The 17,121-nt window shown below is 38.2% G+C and overlaps 1 protein-coding gene across 1 annotated transcript; it reads left to right on the forward strand.

Moving 5' to 3' along the window:
• Nucleotides 1–573: 573 nt before the first annotated feature.
• si:dkey-238d18.5 (uncharacterized) lies at nucleotides 574–16,767 on the forward strand. Its single transcript, XM_059339919.1, has 18 exons — nucleotides 574–648; nucleotides 826–1,185; nucleotides 3,186–3,476; nucleotides 4,595–4,846; nucleotides 4,939–5,196; nucleotides 6,486–6,576; nucleotides 6,994–7,086; nucleotides 7,211–7,283; nucleotides 7,370–7,393; nucleotides 10,266–10,320; nucleotides 10,522–10,887; nucleotides 12,836–13,126; nucleotides 14,739–14,990; nucleotides 15,083–15,340; nucleotides 15,442–15,532; nucleotides 15,929–16,021; nucleotides 16,176–16,248; nucleotides 16,355–16,767. The coding sequence occupies exons 1-18, from the start codon at nucleotides 600–602 to the stop codon at nucleotides 16,388–16,390; spliced, it is 3,006 nt and encodes a 1,001-aa protein (XP_059195902.1). The 5' UTR covers nucleotides 574–599; the 3' UTR covers nucleotides 16,391–16,767.
• Nucleotides 16,768–17,121: the final 354 nt, after the last annotated feature.

The following is a 17,121-nucleotide window of genomic DNA, read 5'->3' on the forward strand; positions in this document are numbered from 1 at the left end:
GCACACACACACACACACACACACACACACACACACACACACACACACACACATATACTGAATAAAGAGATCCAGCAGTCATTTCTGGTCTCTCAAGTGTTCAGTGAAATGTTAACTGGCTGATTAGGTTTTTTAAGTCACAGTGTAGTTCAGTCAGTCCAACAGTATCTCCCTTTTATTATACTGTGTCAGTGTAACATTAATTAACAACTCTATGGAGAGTATACTTGTACAATATAGTAGATGTGAGACATTAAACTACAGATTTAATTTCACCATGGACAATGAAAGGTGATCATCACGTCATCCCGAGTTCACCCCCCCCCCCATTGGTTGATGACAGTAAAACTCTGAAAGTATATAGCATAGGTGAAAAGAGTTCAGAGCACAAGACATGCTTTAAAAAAAGGATTCATTATTATTAATAGACTGCCCTATGTCTCACGTGACAGGAATAATAATTTTTTTTGTGTGAGGCAGTGTATGTCTGGTGTTTTAAAAGTGTAATGGAAACTCAGCAAGTCATTTCTCACTAAAGGGAAACGACAAGACAAAAAAAATTCTCACTTCATTTGCAGGTCTGACCACGAGAGGACAAGATGTATTCTTTCAGATGGGTTCTGATTTTTGGGTGCCTTTGTTTTAAAGGTATAGTACAATCTCTACACTGTTTTACTGCTAACAAATGTAAAATATAAACAATATTTCTGTATTTAAGTTGTATTTTTGTTCAATTTCAGGTGAATGTGTATTTTTTTGCAACTCGTTCTTGCCTCTTATCTCTTTGTGCCTCTTAATCTCCTTTTCTTCTGCATTCTGCCACAGTGATTCAAACTGAAGCCTCACAGTGGACAGTTAAGGTGCCGTCCACAGTTAAAGGTCTCCCTGGATCCTGTGTCGTGATCCCCTGCTCATTCAACTACCCAGGTACATATGACAGGAGCCCTGTATTCACTGGGATATGGCACAAGGTGTCAGATCAGGTCATCTATCACTCTGACAAGTCAAAAGTGATGCAGCAATATCGGGGTCGAACAGAGCTGCTGGGAGAGGTCAGGCAGAAGAACTGCACGCTGAAGATCGATCCCCTTCAACACGGTGACCAAGGGCCTTTTTATTTCCGGATCGAAATGACGGACGTAAGGTATTCCTACAAAGAAAATCCAGTCTCCATTTCAATGATTAGTAAGTGCCAGCTTTACCCAAACTTCTTTAACATTTACAGTTAATTCCTGTGTTTCCTCAGAATTCTCTTTCAAAATTAGTCAATTTTAAGTCAAGAAAATCAGTACTTTAATTAATTTCCTCGTGTTATTAATTTACCTTTTCTACTTTAGATGTGATATTACATTTGTGCAAACAGCCAAGAGTCCAAATGTTAGAATTTCATTTTGCAGACGCTTTTATCCAAAGCGAGGTAAGCTACATTTGAATGTTTACACAACACAAGCAAAGATCAATATATATATATATATATATATATATATATATATATATATATATATATATATATATATATTAAAACATTCAAACAGTGTTTCTGGAATCATTTCACAGTTTATTTGACAGTAAAGCTCAGTTGCTTCCAGTGGTCATTTAAGTTTCTGTTCTCAACAGTTATCCCATTCTCACTTCCTTATTTGGTTTATTTTAACCAGCTGCCCCATCTCGCTTTAAATAACTTTGATCAAAACACAGCTGAAACAGTTCCTTTTCTTGACATAGAAATCCTTTTTAGGGCCACGGCGCAATCGCACCGAGCACTGGCTATTGCTGTAGGGACCAGTGCTCGGGGTGAAGCACTGGTCCGCACTACTGGGTTTTTTTTGCATTGAAAAGAATGGGACGGCCGAAAAAAAATGAGCGAAAAAGAACAATAATTGGAGATTTTTAAACGTCTACTCCACTGGCATAATTTCACCTAGAGACTCCATTTAAACTTTAAACAGTAGACACAAGTCTTGTGTATCGGTGTATTAATCCACGTTTCGATAGGTCATATAGTTTTTTATCAATCCCTGTTCAATGACCATGATCATTTTTGGAGAAATTCTGAGATTATAATGGGTGTGTATTGCACGGAATGTTCGTGTCACAGTGTGTGACATCATCGCAAGAGTGTAGAGGGAGAGAAAAATTGTCAAAAAATACATTTGAAAACTGCGCTCCAGGCCGCAAATTCCACTCTACAGAAATAATTTATACATAGAAATGTAGGAAAATTCGTCTTCTCAATCACAATCCTCTGGTAAAGCTGTCAGAGTTATAGTTTGGGCGTAACACGCACAGATGCGGCACCAACACCACCAACAGCCTCATTGGGTCCCATATTAAAAATGCAGGAAGATTTCGGAAAAAAGGAAGAGGGAACAGTTTTTTTAGATCGCTCTAACAAAGCTATTTTTTTTATTTTTCTTTAAAAAAATCGTATGTAGACGTTCAGGAAGAACTCAGGACGCTCAAAGTGAAGTCGGATCAATGATAAGTATTATGGTTTTGCCAAAAATGCTTTCTGTTCGAGGCCAGAAATTCCAGACTTCTCTGCTCTGATTGCCTTTGATCTTTTCTCTGATTGATCCTTTGATCTTTGATGTGATTACAGTTACAGATAAATGCACACACACATGCACGTAAGCGCGCACAATCCTCTAGACACACATGCTTCAAACACACACACAGGCACGCACGTACGCACGCACACACACACACACACACACACACACACACACACATTTTGAGGTTAAAGGTCATAGGTTGCTGTATAAATAAATACTTGAAAAGGAATGCTTGTTGTAGGTGTGCTTCTTGTACATAATATAGTATCATAACATTACTAATATTAATTGTTTGAAATCTCTGAAGAATCTCATCATAGTGTACACACACCGGCAGTAGCCCAGTAGATCTGAATAGGGGGGATAGATGAGATAAAGTAACAACAGCAACGTCTTAAGGGCACATGGCATCAAAACAAGCTGAAAAACAGGAAATATTTGAATTTCTCTATACTATACCTTTACTCTACAGTTCTCTCTAACATGCTTTCAGTTCCTGTGTTGTGTTTTGAACTTTATAATTGAAATTCAAATTTGGGGGTAGAATGTAAAGTTTCAAACTAGTGCAAACTTTCCTTTTCTTCTGATCTTTCCAATGCCTGTCCTTTTTTATTTTTTATCTTTCTACAGCTGAACTCAATACCATCCATTTCTCTATGGAAGACAAAATAGTGGAGGGTCAAAATGTGTCTGCGTCCTGCTCTGTGCCTCACTACTGCCCCACCTCTCCTCCTGTCTTCACCTGGAATCACCCCGGACAGGAACATATCCAATCCCAGCAGCTTGACGACAGCCAGTGGAAAGCGACATCTACTCTGACCTTTCAGCCTTCTATCACTGATAACAACAAGACGTTACAGTGCACCGCAACGTACAAGGGAGGACAGCACCACCAAGCATCCAGGGTCCTCAAAGTCCAATGTAAGTGTTTATACCAGTTGTTTAAACAGCAACTTAGTACTGTGAGTAAGTCATATTAATATAAAGCCCTCTTGAAGTAAAGAAATTCACTGTTACAAGGAACATGAAAACTGTTAAAGAATTAGAACAAATCCCTGCGAGAGATAATCAATGAAGAGAATAAACTAAAATCAATATTTTTAAAAAAAGTGGATGGACAGGTATTTTAGTGTGATACAACAACATGCTGCATTCAGGGTTTTTCCCCCAATGTGGAAGCAGTTTTACCAAAACACACATACATTCAAATATAGCAGCTTCGAAATCTCTTATTGCAGGTTTAGTCACTGTCAGAGGATTTCCAGTCATCATCTGCATTGGAAAAAGAGCATTGTTGCGTCCTGACTGTCAGTTATATTGGATGAGCTGGCTGCATGAAGGGCAGCACATTCTGCCTGCTTCTACCTATATTAATGCGCACACAGACAAAAAAAACTTCCCACGTAATTTTGACACTTTTGGCTCTCAACAACAATTTGTGGTCCCCAGAGAATAAATCATAGTGACTTTGATGATCCCCTGATTGATCCTATAGCACTAGTGCCACCAGGTGGTTGACATTAGTGGTTCTGAGCAAATATCTGGTCAACTGTTAGACTAACTGCAGACATTTCATCTGTTCTATACTATTTATATATACATGGTTGCTCATAAAGTTGGAATAACTTTGGGAGAGATTGATTGATAAAATTTTGAGAATATATACAATTAATCCATCAATAATTAATCAGTTTGTCACAATCTTATTGTTTGTCACATCTTTATATCACGATCCAACAGAAAGCCTAATGATAAAAAACACTAAAATCAGGTAAAAAGCAAACAAAAAAACTGTGTTTTTATACCCATACTGGGTAAACTGGGTTGGTTTTGGAGGTGAACTGGGTGGTGGGACGGTAAACATGGTAAACTCATCAACATCAGCATGTAGTATTGTCATTGAGAGCATTGCTAAAGCTGGAGGAGACTCTTCTTATCTTGTTTGTTCATGTGCAGTGGCATCAGTTCACCTTTAACATTACTTTGTAAAAGAGAACAAAAATGGCATCATGAACAGTTTTCTGTATGTTTCCATGCAGACGCACCAGTGAATGTGAAAGTGGAGCACAAGTCAGATGTAAAGGAGGGAGAGGATGTGCGGCTGAGATGCTCCAGTGATGCTAACCCTCCTGCTAGCAGCTATCAGTGGCACAGTCAAACTGGTGCTCTGCTGCATAAAGGAAACAGCTACACGCTGCTGAATGTCTCCAGAAACACAGCAACTCTGTACTGTACTGCCATAAATAGAGTGGGGCAAGGCAAATCCAACCCTGTGGGGCTCAATGTGTTATGTAAGTAAACAATGTAACAATACAGGAGAAAGTTTTCATTTAAAGATGTTTATTAAACGGCTAACTAATAAGTATATTTCTTGTGCTTCCAGATGCCCCTGAGATTAAGATAGCGTCTTCCTGCTCCTCAGAGGCCGATATGATGAAGTGTGTGTGCATTGCAGAGTCCAAGCCTCCCTGCATGGTCCAGTTTGTGCTTTCAGACAGAGTCCTGCCAAGCACCATTGTTGAGCAGCACGGCTCTGCTACCATCGGGACCCTGCAGGCAGAGTTTGGATCCTCTCAGGTCATCTGTCTGGCAACCAACACGCTGGGCAACTCCAACCTCACACTCTCTTTACCTCTTAACAGTAAGGACATTTTTAACTAGAAAATTTCCTCTGGGGAAATTTTGAAAGGGCCTCAGGGTTAGTGTGTGTGTAATTAAAATCACATAAAGTTACTGTGTGTGTGTGTGTGCGTGCGTGCATGCGTGCGTGTGTTTGAAGCGTGTGTATGCATGTGTGAGGAGTGTGCGTGCTTACGCGCATGTGTGTGTGTGTGTGTGTGTGTATCTGTAACTGTTCTCACATCAAAGATCAAAGGATCAATCAGATCAAAGCAATCAACAGAATTAACTGACACCTGTTAATGAAAGAGTGAAAGCAGCCAGAGGTGGACAGACTGGAATTTCCGGCCTCTAACAGAAAGCCTTTTTGGTAAAACCATAATACCTATCATCGATCCGAGCGTCCCGCGTTCTTCCTGAACGTCTACATGTGATTTTTTGTAAGAAAAATGAAAAAATAGTTTTGTTAGAGCGATCTAAAAAAAAATGTTCCATCTTCCTTTTTTCCGAAATCTCCCTATGTTTTTAATATTTGACCCAATGAGGCTGTTGGTGGTTTTGGTAGCGAATCTGTGCGTCGTACGCCCAAACTATAACTCTGACAGCTTTACCGGAGGATTGTGAGTGAGGAGACAAATTTTCCTACGTTTCTATGTATAAATTATTTCTGTAGAGTGGAATTTGCGGCCTCGAGCGCAGTTTTCAAATTTATTTTTTTGACAATTTTTTCTCTCCCTCTACACTCTGGCGATGACGTCACACACTGTGACACGAACATTCCGTTCAATAAACACCCATTATAATCTCAGAATTTCTCCAAAAATTATCATGGTCATTGAACAGGGATTGATAAAAAACTATTTGACCTATCGAAACGCAAATTAATACACCAATACACAAGACTTGTGTCTACTGTTTAAAGTTTAAATGGAGTCTCTAGGTGAAATTATGCCGGAGAAGTAGACGTTTAAAAATCTCCAATTATTGTTATTTTTCGCTCATTTTTTGTCGGCCGTCCCATTCATTTCAATGCAAAATTTTGGGCAGTTTGTATTCTGTAGAGAAAAGTAATAGCACACTGATCCCAATCAAACCGCACGTTTTGATATATAATTTGTCCTGCAGCTCTTCAAGTTGTAGGACTAGTAGCGGGGCGAAATTGCGTCCGGAGGAGGAATAAGAAAAATCCACAGTATAACAGTAGTGCTATTGCCCCGAGGCCCTAATAACCAGTGTGCATTACATACTGATACCTGCAAACTAAAGGAGTGCATTTTATGTAAGTGACATCACATGGTTTGTTTTGCACAGGTAAGATGCAGACTCTTTCTATTATCATCGCTTCTGGAGCAGGCGGGATTTTGGTGATGCTTTTAATAACAATTATCATTGTTAAAAAATGGTAAGTTGGTATAGAAAATGTTTTCTGTCATTTAAAGCAAACATTAAAAAAAATCTTTGCTGTTTTTTTTAACTATAGTGTTCAAAAGTTACATTAGATATTTAAAAATGTGTACATTTTTATACAAATAATTACTACATTTAAGTCATGCATTTAGAGGTATGTGTTCATGCAGTGAGTGGAAGTGTGTCTTTATAATAGTCAAGGCTGGCTTCCAATTTTTATTTTTTAACTTTTATTTAACTTTGCCGTTTGAAAGTTAAGTTCATTTCTAGAGTACATTTATACACAGTTTAAGGTGAACAAAGTTATTTACAGAAGAAGAAGAAAACAAAAGTTTGCATTGTTGGGTTTCACTGGTTGTGAAACTTGCCCATAGTTTTTCAGGTTCCTAAATGAAATCTACTATTCTGCCAGCAGGGGGAGATCTGAGGATGCTCCAACACCTCACATGAGCACCATGAAGGCAGACAAAGATGTGGCACTCCCTCATTATACTGCAACCAAGAGGTTTCTATTTAAACATATATCATAGAAATATCATCATGGTGTAAAATAACATAAGGAAGCAAACTTTAAACAGAAGTGTGTGTGTTAAATTTGTTAAAAACCATCTTCTGCATTGTAATTTCAGGAAAGAGAGGAGCTTTGAAGACGTGCACTGCTCTGATATTTATGCCAATGATCCTGTTTATGGCAACATGGAGGTTTGTAAAGTTTTCTTCATTAATTAATTCATTTGTTGTTTAAATGCATGAAAGATGAGAATGAGTTATTCTTGTTTCCTAAACAGACTGACTGGGATGACGCAATATACGCCAATTGCTGAGTTCAAAGGAGGAACAGCTGCAGTCTCTCTGTGTGTTGTGGGTGATGTGGGTCAAGAAAGATGTAAAAAACATATTCATATGTTACCTTCTGTATATAAGTGCTATTTATCTGCCTCCTTTAATTCACATATATTTTTTGAAAAAAGTTTTTTATTTCCCAAAAAAAACTTTCAGTATTTGCTTTCTCATCCAGAACTTTTCTCTGACTACCTATGTGTTGGGAAAAATCACCATTAAACTGCCTTTTTTGTACTTGCTAATATGTTTCGTGACTGTTATTAGGGCCTCGGGGCAATCGCACCGAGCACTGGTCCCATACAGCAATAGCTGTAGGGACCAGTGCTGCACTACTGTTATACTGTGGATTTCTTCTTCTTCCTCCTCCGGACGCAATTTCGTCCCGCTACTAGTCCTACAACTTGAAGAGTTGCAGGACAAATTATACATCCAAACATGCGGTTTGATCGGGATCGGTGTGCTATTACTTTTCTCTACAGAATACGATTTTTTTGCGACGTAAGTTACACGCACGCACACACACACACACACACTGGTAATTTAATGTAATAACAGTTAAAGATACACGCACGCACACACACACACACTGGTCATTTAATGTAATAACAGTTAAAGATACACGCGCGCACACACACTGGTCATTTAATGTAATAACAGCTAAAGTAGGGTGACCAGGCATCCTCTTTTGCCCGGACATGTCCACTTTTTACGTCCTGTCCGGGGCGTCCGGCCAGGTTTTATAAATTCACGAAGATGTCCGGTGTTCACTGTTTTTCATAGGACCAGTACACGTGCACGTAAATTGACCGGCGCTTTGCACACAATTTTGCGAGACGTAATTACCACAGAGAGAGACAGAGACAGAGAGCAAAGCAGACAGAGGGCAGATCGAACAGTGGAGCAGCATGGGGGAAATGCCGAAGCGTAAGTGCAGCTTCACAGATGAACTGCAAAAAAAATTTCCGACGTCAGGACAGGTGGGAGGCGGAGTGCACCGTGTGCAAAGCTGGCACATATGTCTCAGTGTCTAATAAAGGTGCTGGAGATCTCAAAGCTCACATGGACACTGAAAAACATTAAAAAAAAGCTGTGCGAGGTGAGAGTTCTTTGTTAGACCTGGGAAAACAGAGGATGCTGTAAATGCAACGGAAGGTGCAATGGTATTTCATACTATGAAACACCACAACAGCTATTATTTATCTTATTGCAGTTATTAAGATATTGTTGAAGCTGGATTTTCTAACAGAAGAGTTCATATTTAGTACATGATTTCATATTATTTATTCATTTATTTGAAAAGAGTCTACGAGAGCTTTTATTTTGTTACAAGTTTTTACAGATTTCATTTTATTTTATTACAGAAGTTAATTTTGCACCATTGAAGCATAATAAAGCATGTTCATCAACCTCCGAGAAGCCTGTCTGAATTTGTGTCTCGAGGCCGTGCCGATTGTCCTCTTTTTGGAAATCAAAATATGGTCACCCAAAGTTAAAGATACACGCACGCACGCACACACACACATTCACACACACACACACACACACACACACACACACACACATGCGCGCGTAAGCATGCACACTCCTCCAGATACAAATGTTTCACACACACACACATTTTGAGGTTAAAGAGCATAGGTTGCTGTATAAATAAATGCTTGAAGAGGAATGTTTGTTGTAGGTGTGCTCCTTGTATATTATATAGTATCATGACATTACTAGTATTAATTGTTTGAGGAAATTTTCTAGTTTTCTATGCAATCCATTTCTCAGTAAGATCACATTCTGCACTAGTTACACCTTTTGAATTTCCTCTTTAGCAGGCATGATTGCTTTATGATAGTGACAGATAAGAACTAAATGCTGACTTCCTGCTGCTAACACATACTGTAAAGTAAAGCATGTAGCATGGTTAACAATGCAGATGCACTGAGCATCTACTGTATGTGCAGCTGCCCCTCAAAACAGCTTCATGTATCATAAAACATTAAGGGAAGAAGATTTTAGATTTCATATGACTTAATGAGTTTAAGAAAGCCTTTATGTATCTGTATGTGTGGACACATCCACCCCGTTACATTGTATTCACTCATTTATCAAGTCAAGCATGTGACAAAGTGAAACTATTCTGTGTGTGCTGCTCAGGTCAATGTAGAAAGCACCTTGTGCGGTGTGTTAATGGTAAAGTGACAGGATGACAAAGAGGAAGCTGGTGGTAAATTTAATTCTGCAGACAGGAGACATGCGCACGCACACACACACACGCACACACACACACACGCACACACACACACATATACTGAATAAAGAGATCCAGCAGTCATTTCTGGTCTCTCAAGTGGTCAGTGAAATGTTAACTGGCTGATTAGGTTTTTTAAGTCACAGTGTAGTTCAGTCAGTCCAACAGTATCTCCCTTTTATTATACTGTGTCAGTGTAACATTAATTAACAACTCTATGGAGAGTATACTATTACAATATAGTAGATGTGAGACATTAAACTACAGATTTAATTTCACCATGGACAATGAAAGGTGATCATCACGTCATCCCGAGTTCACCCCCCCCCCCAGTTTGTCATTGGTTGATGACAGTAAAACCCTGAAAGTATAAAGCATAGGTGAAAAGAGTTCAGAGCACAAGACATGCTTTAAAAAAGGATTCATTATTATTAATAGACTGCCCTATGTCTCACGTGACAGGAATAATATTTTTTTTTTGTGAGGCAGTGTATGTCTGGTGTTTTAAAAGTGGAATGGAAACTCAGCAAGTAATTTCTCACTAGAGGGAAACAACAAGACAAAAAAAATTCTCACTTCATTTGCAGGTCTGACCATGAGAGGACAAGATGTATTCTTTCAGATGGGTTCTGATTTTGGGGTGCATTTGTTTTAAAGGTATAGTACAATCTCTACACTGTTATACTGCTAACAAATGTAAAAAAAACAACAAAAAAAAACAAAACAATATTTCTGTATTTTAGTTGTGTTTTTCGTTACATTTCAGGTGAAAGTGTATTTTTTATTTTTTTGCAACTCGTTCTTGCCTCTTATCTCTTTGTGCCTCTTAATCTCCTTTTCTTCTGCATTCTGCCACAGTGATTCAAACTGAAGCCTCACAGTGGACAGTTAAGGTGCCGTCCACAGTTAAAGGTCTCCCTGGATCCTGTGTCGTGATCCCCTGCTCATTCAACTACCCAGATCCCTCTGACAGAAGGATCTCTGAATTCACTGGAATATGGGCCGAGGAATCAGATCAGCTCATCTATCACCCTGACAAGTCAAAGGTGATGCAGCAATATCGGGGTCGAACAGAACTGCTGGGAGACGTCAGGCAGAAGAACTGCACGCTGAAGATCGATCCCCTTCATCAAAGGGACCAAGGGCCTTTTCATTTCCGGATCGAAATGACGGACTATGAAAAGTATTCCTACAAAGACATTCCAGTCTCCATTTCAATGATTTGTAAGTGATGTCGACAGCTTTATAAAAACGTCTTTAACATTTGCAGTTAATTCCGTTGTTTCCTCAGAATTCTCTTTCAAAGTTAGTCAATTTTGAGTCAAGACAATCAGTAATTTAATAAATTTCCTCATGTTATTAATTTACCTTTTCTACTTTAGATGTGATATTACATTTGTGCAAAAAGCCAAGACTCCAAATGTTAGAATTTCATTTTGCAGACGCTTTTATCCAAAGCGAGGAAAGCTACATTTGAATGTTTAAACAACACAAGCAAAGATCAATATATATATATATATATATATATATATATATATATATATATATATATATATATATATTAAAACATTCAAACAGTGTTTCTAGAATCATTTCACAGTTTATTTGACAGTAAAGCTCAGTTGCTTTCAGGGGTCATTTAAGTTTCTGTTCTCAACAGTTTTCCCATTCTCACTTCCTTATTTGGTCTGAAACAGTTCCTTTTCTTGAGACAGAAATCCTTTTTAGGGCCACGGGGCAATCGCACCAGTGCTCGGTGTGAAGCACTGGTCTGCACTACTGTTTTTTTTTTGCATTGAAATTAATGGGACGGCCGAAAAAAAATGAGCGAAAAAGAACAATAATTGGAGATTTTTAAACGTCTACTTCTCCGGCATAATTTCACCTAGAGACTCCATTTAAACTTTAAACAGTAGACACAAGTCTTGTGTATCGGTGTATTAATCCACGTTTCGATAGGTCATATAGTTTTTTATCAATCCCTGTTCAATGACCATGATCATTTTTGGAGAAATTCTGAGCTTATAATGGGTGTGTATTGCACAGAATGTTCGTGTCACAGTGTGTGACATCATCACCAGAGTGTAGAGGGAGAGAAAAAATTGTCAAAAAATAAATTTGAAAACTGCGCTCCAGGCCGCAAATTCCACTCTACAGAAAAAATGTATACATAGAAACGCTCAAAGTGAAGTCGGATCAATGATAGGTATTATGGTTTTGCCAAAAATGCTTTCTGTCGAGGCCAGAAATTCCAGTCTGTCCACCTCTGTTACGGCACCTTGGCAGTTGGAGGCAATTAATTCTGTTGACTTCTCTTCTCTGATTGCCTTTGATCTTTTCTCTGATTGATCCTTTGATCTTTGATGTGATTACAGTTACAGATATATGCACACACACATGCGCGTAAGCGCGCACACTCCTCTAGACACACATGCTTCAAACACACACACAGGCACACACGTACGCACGCACACACACACACACACACACACACACACACACACACACACACATTTTGAGGTTAAAGGTCATATGTTGCTGTATAAATAAATACTTGAAAAGGAATGCTTGTTGTAGGTGTTGTAGGTGCTCCTTGTATATATTATAGTATCATAACATGACTAGTATTAATTGTTTGAAATCTCTGAAGAAGCTCATCATAGTGTTCACACACCGGCAGTAGCCCCCGTGGCCCTTTCAGAATTTCCCCAGAGGAAATATTCTAGTTTATTTTTTTATTGTTATATCCTGTGCCCACAGCAGGTTAGACAACAGTTTCATCTGCCCTCATACTTGAAACATTTATATTTGTGATGTGAGAGTTTAGTCAAGGGGGAAAAAGCCTTTTGTTCAGCTAAAAAGTTCCAAATTTCCTGCGTGTTTTATGCTAGATCAGAATGGGGGGATAGATGAGATAAAGTAAAAACAGCAATGTCTTAAGGGCACATGGCATCAAAACAAGCTGAAAAACAGGAAATATTTGAATTTCTCTATACTATACCTTTACTCTACAGTTCTCTCTAACATGCTTTCAGTTCCTGTGTTGTGTTTTGAATTTTATAATTGAAATTCAAATTTGGGGGTAGAATGTAAAGTTTCAAACTAATGCAAACTTTCCTTTTCTTCTGATCTTTCCAATGCCCGTCCTTTTTTATTTTTTATCTTTCTACAGCTGAACTCAATACCATCCATTTCTCTATGGAAGACAAAATAGTGGAGGGTCAAAATGTGTCTGCGTCCTGCTCTGTGCCTCACTACTGCCCCACCTCTCCTCCTGTCTTCACCTGGAATCACCCCGGACAGGAACATATCCAATCCCAGCAGCTTGACGACAGCCAGTGGAAAGCGACATCTACTCTGACCTTTCAGCCTTCTATCACTGATAACAACAAGACGTTACAGTGCACCGCAACGTACAAGGGAGGACAGCACCACCAAGCATCCAGGGTCCTCAAAGTCCAATGTAAGTGTTTATACCAGTTGTTTAAACAGCAACTTAGTACTGTGAGTAAGTCATATTAATATAAAGCCCTCTTGAAGTAAAGAAATTCACTGTTACAAGGAATATAAAAACTGTTAAATAATCAGAACAAATAACTGCTAACTAAAGAGAATAAACTAAAATCCCTGTAAAATACCTGTCCATTTTAAAAAAAATGGACAGGTATTTTAGTGTGATACAACAACATGCTGCATTCAGGGTTGTTCCCCCAATGTGGAAGCAGTTTTACCAAAACACACATACATTCAAATATAGCCGTTTCAGTCATCATCTGCATTGGAAAAAGAGCATTGTTGCGTCCTGACTGTCAGTTATACTGGATGAGCTGGCTGCATGAAGGGCAGCACATTCTGCCTGCTTCTACCTATATTAATGCACACACAGACAAAAAAGGTTCCCAAGTTATTTTGACACTCTTCCTGCTGTTTTTTAGCCATGCTGGTAGCACGTCTCTGCCGGTCCACTACTTTGGACTAAAACTAAAGGCTCTCAACAACAATTTGTGGTCCCTAGAGAATAAATCATAGTGACTTTGATGATCCCCTGATTGATCCTATAACACTAGTGCCACCAGGTGGTTGACATTAGTGGTTCTGAGCAAATATCTGGTCAACTGTTAGACTAACTGCAGACATTTCATCTGTTATATACTGTTTATATGTACATGGTTGCCCATAAAGATGGAATAACTTTGTTTTCAGACACAATCCTCTGTTTATTGTGGTTTCATTTTCATTGTGATATGTTTGGAAAAGATTCATTAATACAATTCTGAGAATATATACAATTTATCTGTCAATTTGTCACAATCATTTCATGAAAAGAGCTAAAAAATATATATATATTATTTCAGCTTTATGGGTGATCTTGCATATATGAGATGAACAATAATTTGTATAAATTACATTTTATTATATATATATTATCATTATATCACGGGGGTGTCAAATGAACCACATAAGCCTAATGATAAAAAATAACACTAAAATCAGGTAAAGAAGCAAACAAAAAAACTGTGTTTTTATACCCATAAACTGGGTTGGTGCTAGTTTTGGTTAGAATATGTACAATTTATCTATCAATAAATAATGTCATTGGCACAATCATTTCATGAAAAGAGCTAAAAAATATATATTATTTGTATAATAATAATAATAATAATAATAATAATAATAATAATAGTAATATATATATATATATATGTATTTTTATAATTATTAATTAAACAGAAATGTAAATATCACATTGTTACTGGGTCAAAATAACCACATACCCATAAGCCTAATGATAAAAAAAATAACACTAAAATCGGGTAAACAAAAAAACAGTGTTTTTATACCCATACTGGGTAAACTGGGTTGGTTTTGGAGGTGAACTGGGTGGTGGGATGGTAAACATGGTAAACTCATCAACATCAGCATGTAGTATTGTCATTGAGAGCATTGCTAAAGCTGGAGGAGACTCTTCTTATCTTGTTTGTTCATGTGCAGTGACATCAGGTCACCTTTAACATTACTTTGTAAAAGAGAACAAAAATGGCATCATGAACAGTTTTCTGTATGTTTCCATGCAGACGCACCAGTGAATGTGAAAGTGGAGCACAAGTCAGATGTAAAGGAGGGAGAGGATGTGCGGCTGAGATGCTCCAGTGATGCTAACCCTCCTGCTAGCAGCTATCAGTGGCACAGTCAAACTGGTGCTCTGCTGCATAAAGGAAACAGCTACACGCTGCTGAATGTCTCCAGAAACACAGCAACTCTGTACTGCACTGCCATAAATGAAGTGGGGCAAGGCAAATCCAACCCTGTGGGGCTCAATGTGTTATGTAAGTAAACAATGTAACAATACAGGAGAAAGTTTTAATTTAAAGATGTTTATTAAACGGCTAACTAATAAGTATATTTCTTGTGCTTCCAGATGCCCCTGAGATTAAGATAGCGTCTTCCTGCTCCTCAGAGGCCGATATGATGAAGTGTGTGTGCATTGCAGAGTCCAAGCCTCCCTGCATGGTCCAGTTTGTGCTTTCAGACAGAGTCCTGCCAAGCACCATTGTTGAGCAGCACGGCTCTGCTACCATCGGGACCCTGCAGGCAGAGTTTGGATCCTCTCAGGTCATCTGTCTGGCAACCAACACGCTGGGCAACTCCAACCTCACACTCTCTTTACATCTTAACAGTAAGGACATTTTTAATAACCAGCGTGCATTACATACTGATACCTGCAAACTAAAGGAGTGCATTTTATGTAAATGACATCACATGGTTTGTTTTGCACAGGTAAGATGCAGACTCTTTCTATTATCATCGCTTCTGGAGCAGGCGGGATTTTGGTGATGCTTTTAATAACAATTATCATTGTTAAAAAATGGTAAGTTGGTATAGAAAATGTTTTCTGTCATTTAAAGCAAACAGTAAAAAAATATTTTCTTTTTTCTTGTTTTTTAACTATAACATTTAAATATGAGTGCCATTAGATATTTAATTTTTTTTTTACATTTTTATACAAATAATTACTACTTTTAAGTCATGCATTTAGAGGTATGTGTTAATGTAGTGAGTGGAAATGTGTCTTTATAATAGTCAAGGCAAACTTTGCAGTTTGAAAGTAAAGTTTATTTCTAGAGTACATTCATACACAGTTTAAGCTAAACAAAGTTCTTTACAGAAGAAGAAGAAAACAAACGTTTGCATTGTTGGGTTTCACTGGTTGTGAAACTTGCCCATAGTTTTTCAGGTTCCTAAATGAAATCTACTATTCTGCCAGCAGGGGGAGATCTGAGGATGCTCCAACACCTCACATGAGCACCATGAAGGCAGACAAAGATGTGGCACTCCCTCATTATACTGCAACCAAGAGGTTTCTATTTCAACATACATAATAGAAATAGAAATAGAAAACTTTAAACAGAAGTGTGTGTGTGTGTGTGTGTGTGTGTGTGTGTGTGTGTGTGTGTGTGTGTGTGTGTGTGTGTTAAATTTGTTAAAAACCATCTTCTGCATTGTAATTTCAGGAAAGAGAGGAGCTTTGAAGACGTGCACTGCTCTGATATTTATGACAATGATCCTGTTTGTGGCAACATGGAGGTTTGTAAAGTTTTCTTCATTCATTCATTCATTCATTCATTCATTCTTTCATTTGTTGTTTAAATGCATGAAAGATGAGAATGAGTTATTCTTGTTTCCTAAACAGACTGACTGGGATGACGCAATATACGCCAATTGCTGAGTTCAAAGGAGGAACAGCTGCAGTCTCTCTGTGTGTTGTGGGTGATGTGGGTCAAGAAAGATGTAAAAAACATATTCATATGTTACCTTCTGTACATAAGTGCTATTTATCTGCCTCCTTTAATTCACATATATTTTTTAAAAAAGTTTTTTACCTCCCAAAAATAACTTTCAGTATTTGCTTTCTCATCCAGAACTTTTCTCTGACTACCTCTGTGTTGGGAAAAATCACCATTAAACTGCCTTTTATGTACTTGCTAATATGTTTCGTGACTGTTATTTTCTATGCAATCCATTTCTCAGTAAGATCACATTCTGCACAAGTTACACCTTTTGAACTTCCTCTTTAGCAGGCATGATTGCTTTATTATAGTGACAGATAAGAACAGAGCTGTCAAAGCTGTGAAATGCTGATTTCCTGCTGCTAACACATACTGTAAACTAAAGCATAGCATGGTTAACAATGCAGATGCACTGAGCATCTACTGTATGTGGAGCTGCCCCTCAAAACAGCTTCATGTTTCATAAAACATTCAGTGAAGAAGATTTTAACCCATAAGAACCCATGGTGACACCTGTGTAAAAAAACACTTTAAATCTTCTAGAATCTCCCATATTCAGCTTTATGCTTCACCTGAACTCATTAAATCCCCAAGCGACGTATACTCAACACCCTGGTGTGGTGGTCATGTGACTTTGACAGGAAGTGACTTCTCCAAAATGTGGCTGTGA

The sequence above is a fragment of the Centropristis striata genome, chromosome 8 (genome assembly GCF_030273125.1).
Source record: "Centropristis striata isolate RG_2023a ecotype Rhode Island chromosome 8, C.striata_1.0, whole genome shotgun sequence".
In the NCBI taxonomy this organism is placed as follows: domain Eukaryota; kingdom Metazoa; phylum Chordata; class Actinopteri; order Perciformes; family Serranidae; genus Centropristis; species Centropristis striata.

Bases quoted from the DNA above. Each gene is read 5' to 3' on its own strand.
- si:dkey-238d18.5 (XM_059339919.1), top strand. From the start codon at position 600: ATGTATTCTTTCAGATGGGTTCTGATTTTTGGGTGCCTTTGTTTTAAA. The intron at 649-825 runs GTATAGTACAAT...ATTCTGCCACAG, and splicing joins TGGGTGCCTTTGTTTTAAAG to TGATTCAAACTGAAGCCTCA. The intron at 14,991-15,082 runs GTAAGTAAACAA...TTGTGCTTCCAG, and splicing joins TGTGGGGCTCAATGTGTTAT to ATGCCCCTGAGATTAAGATA.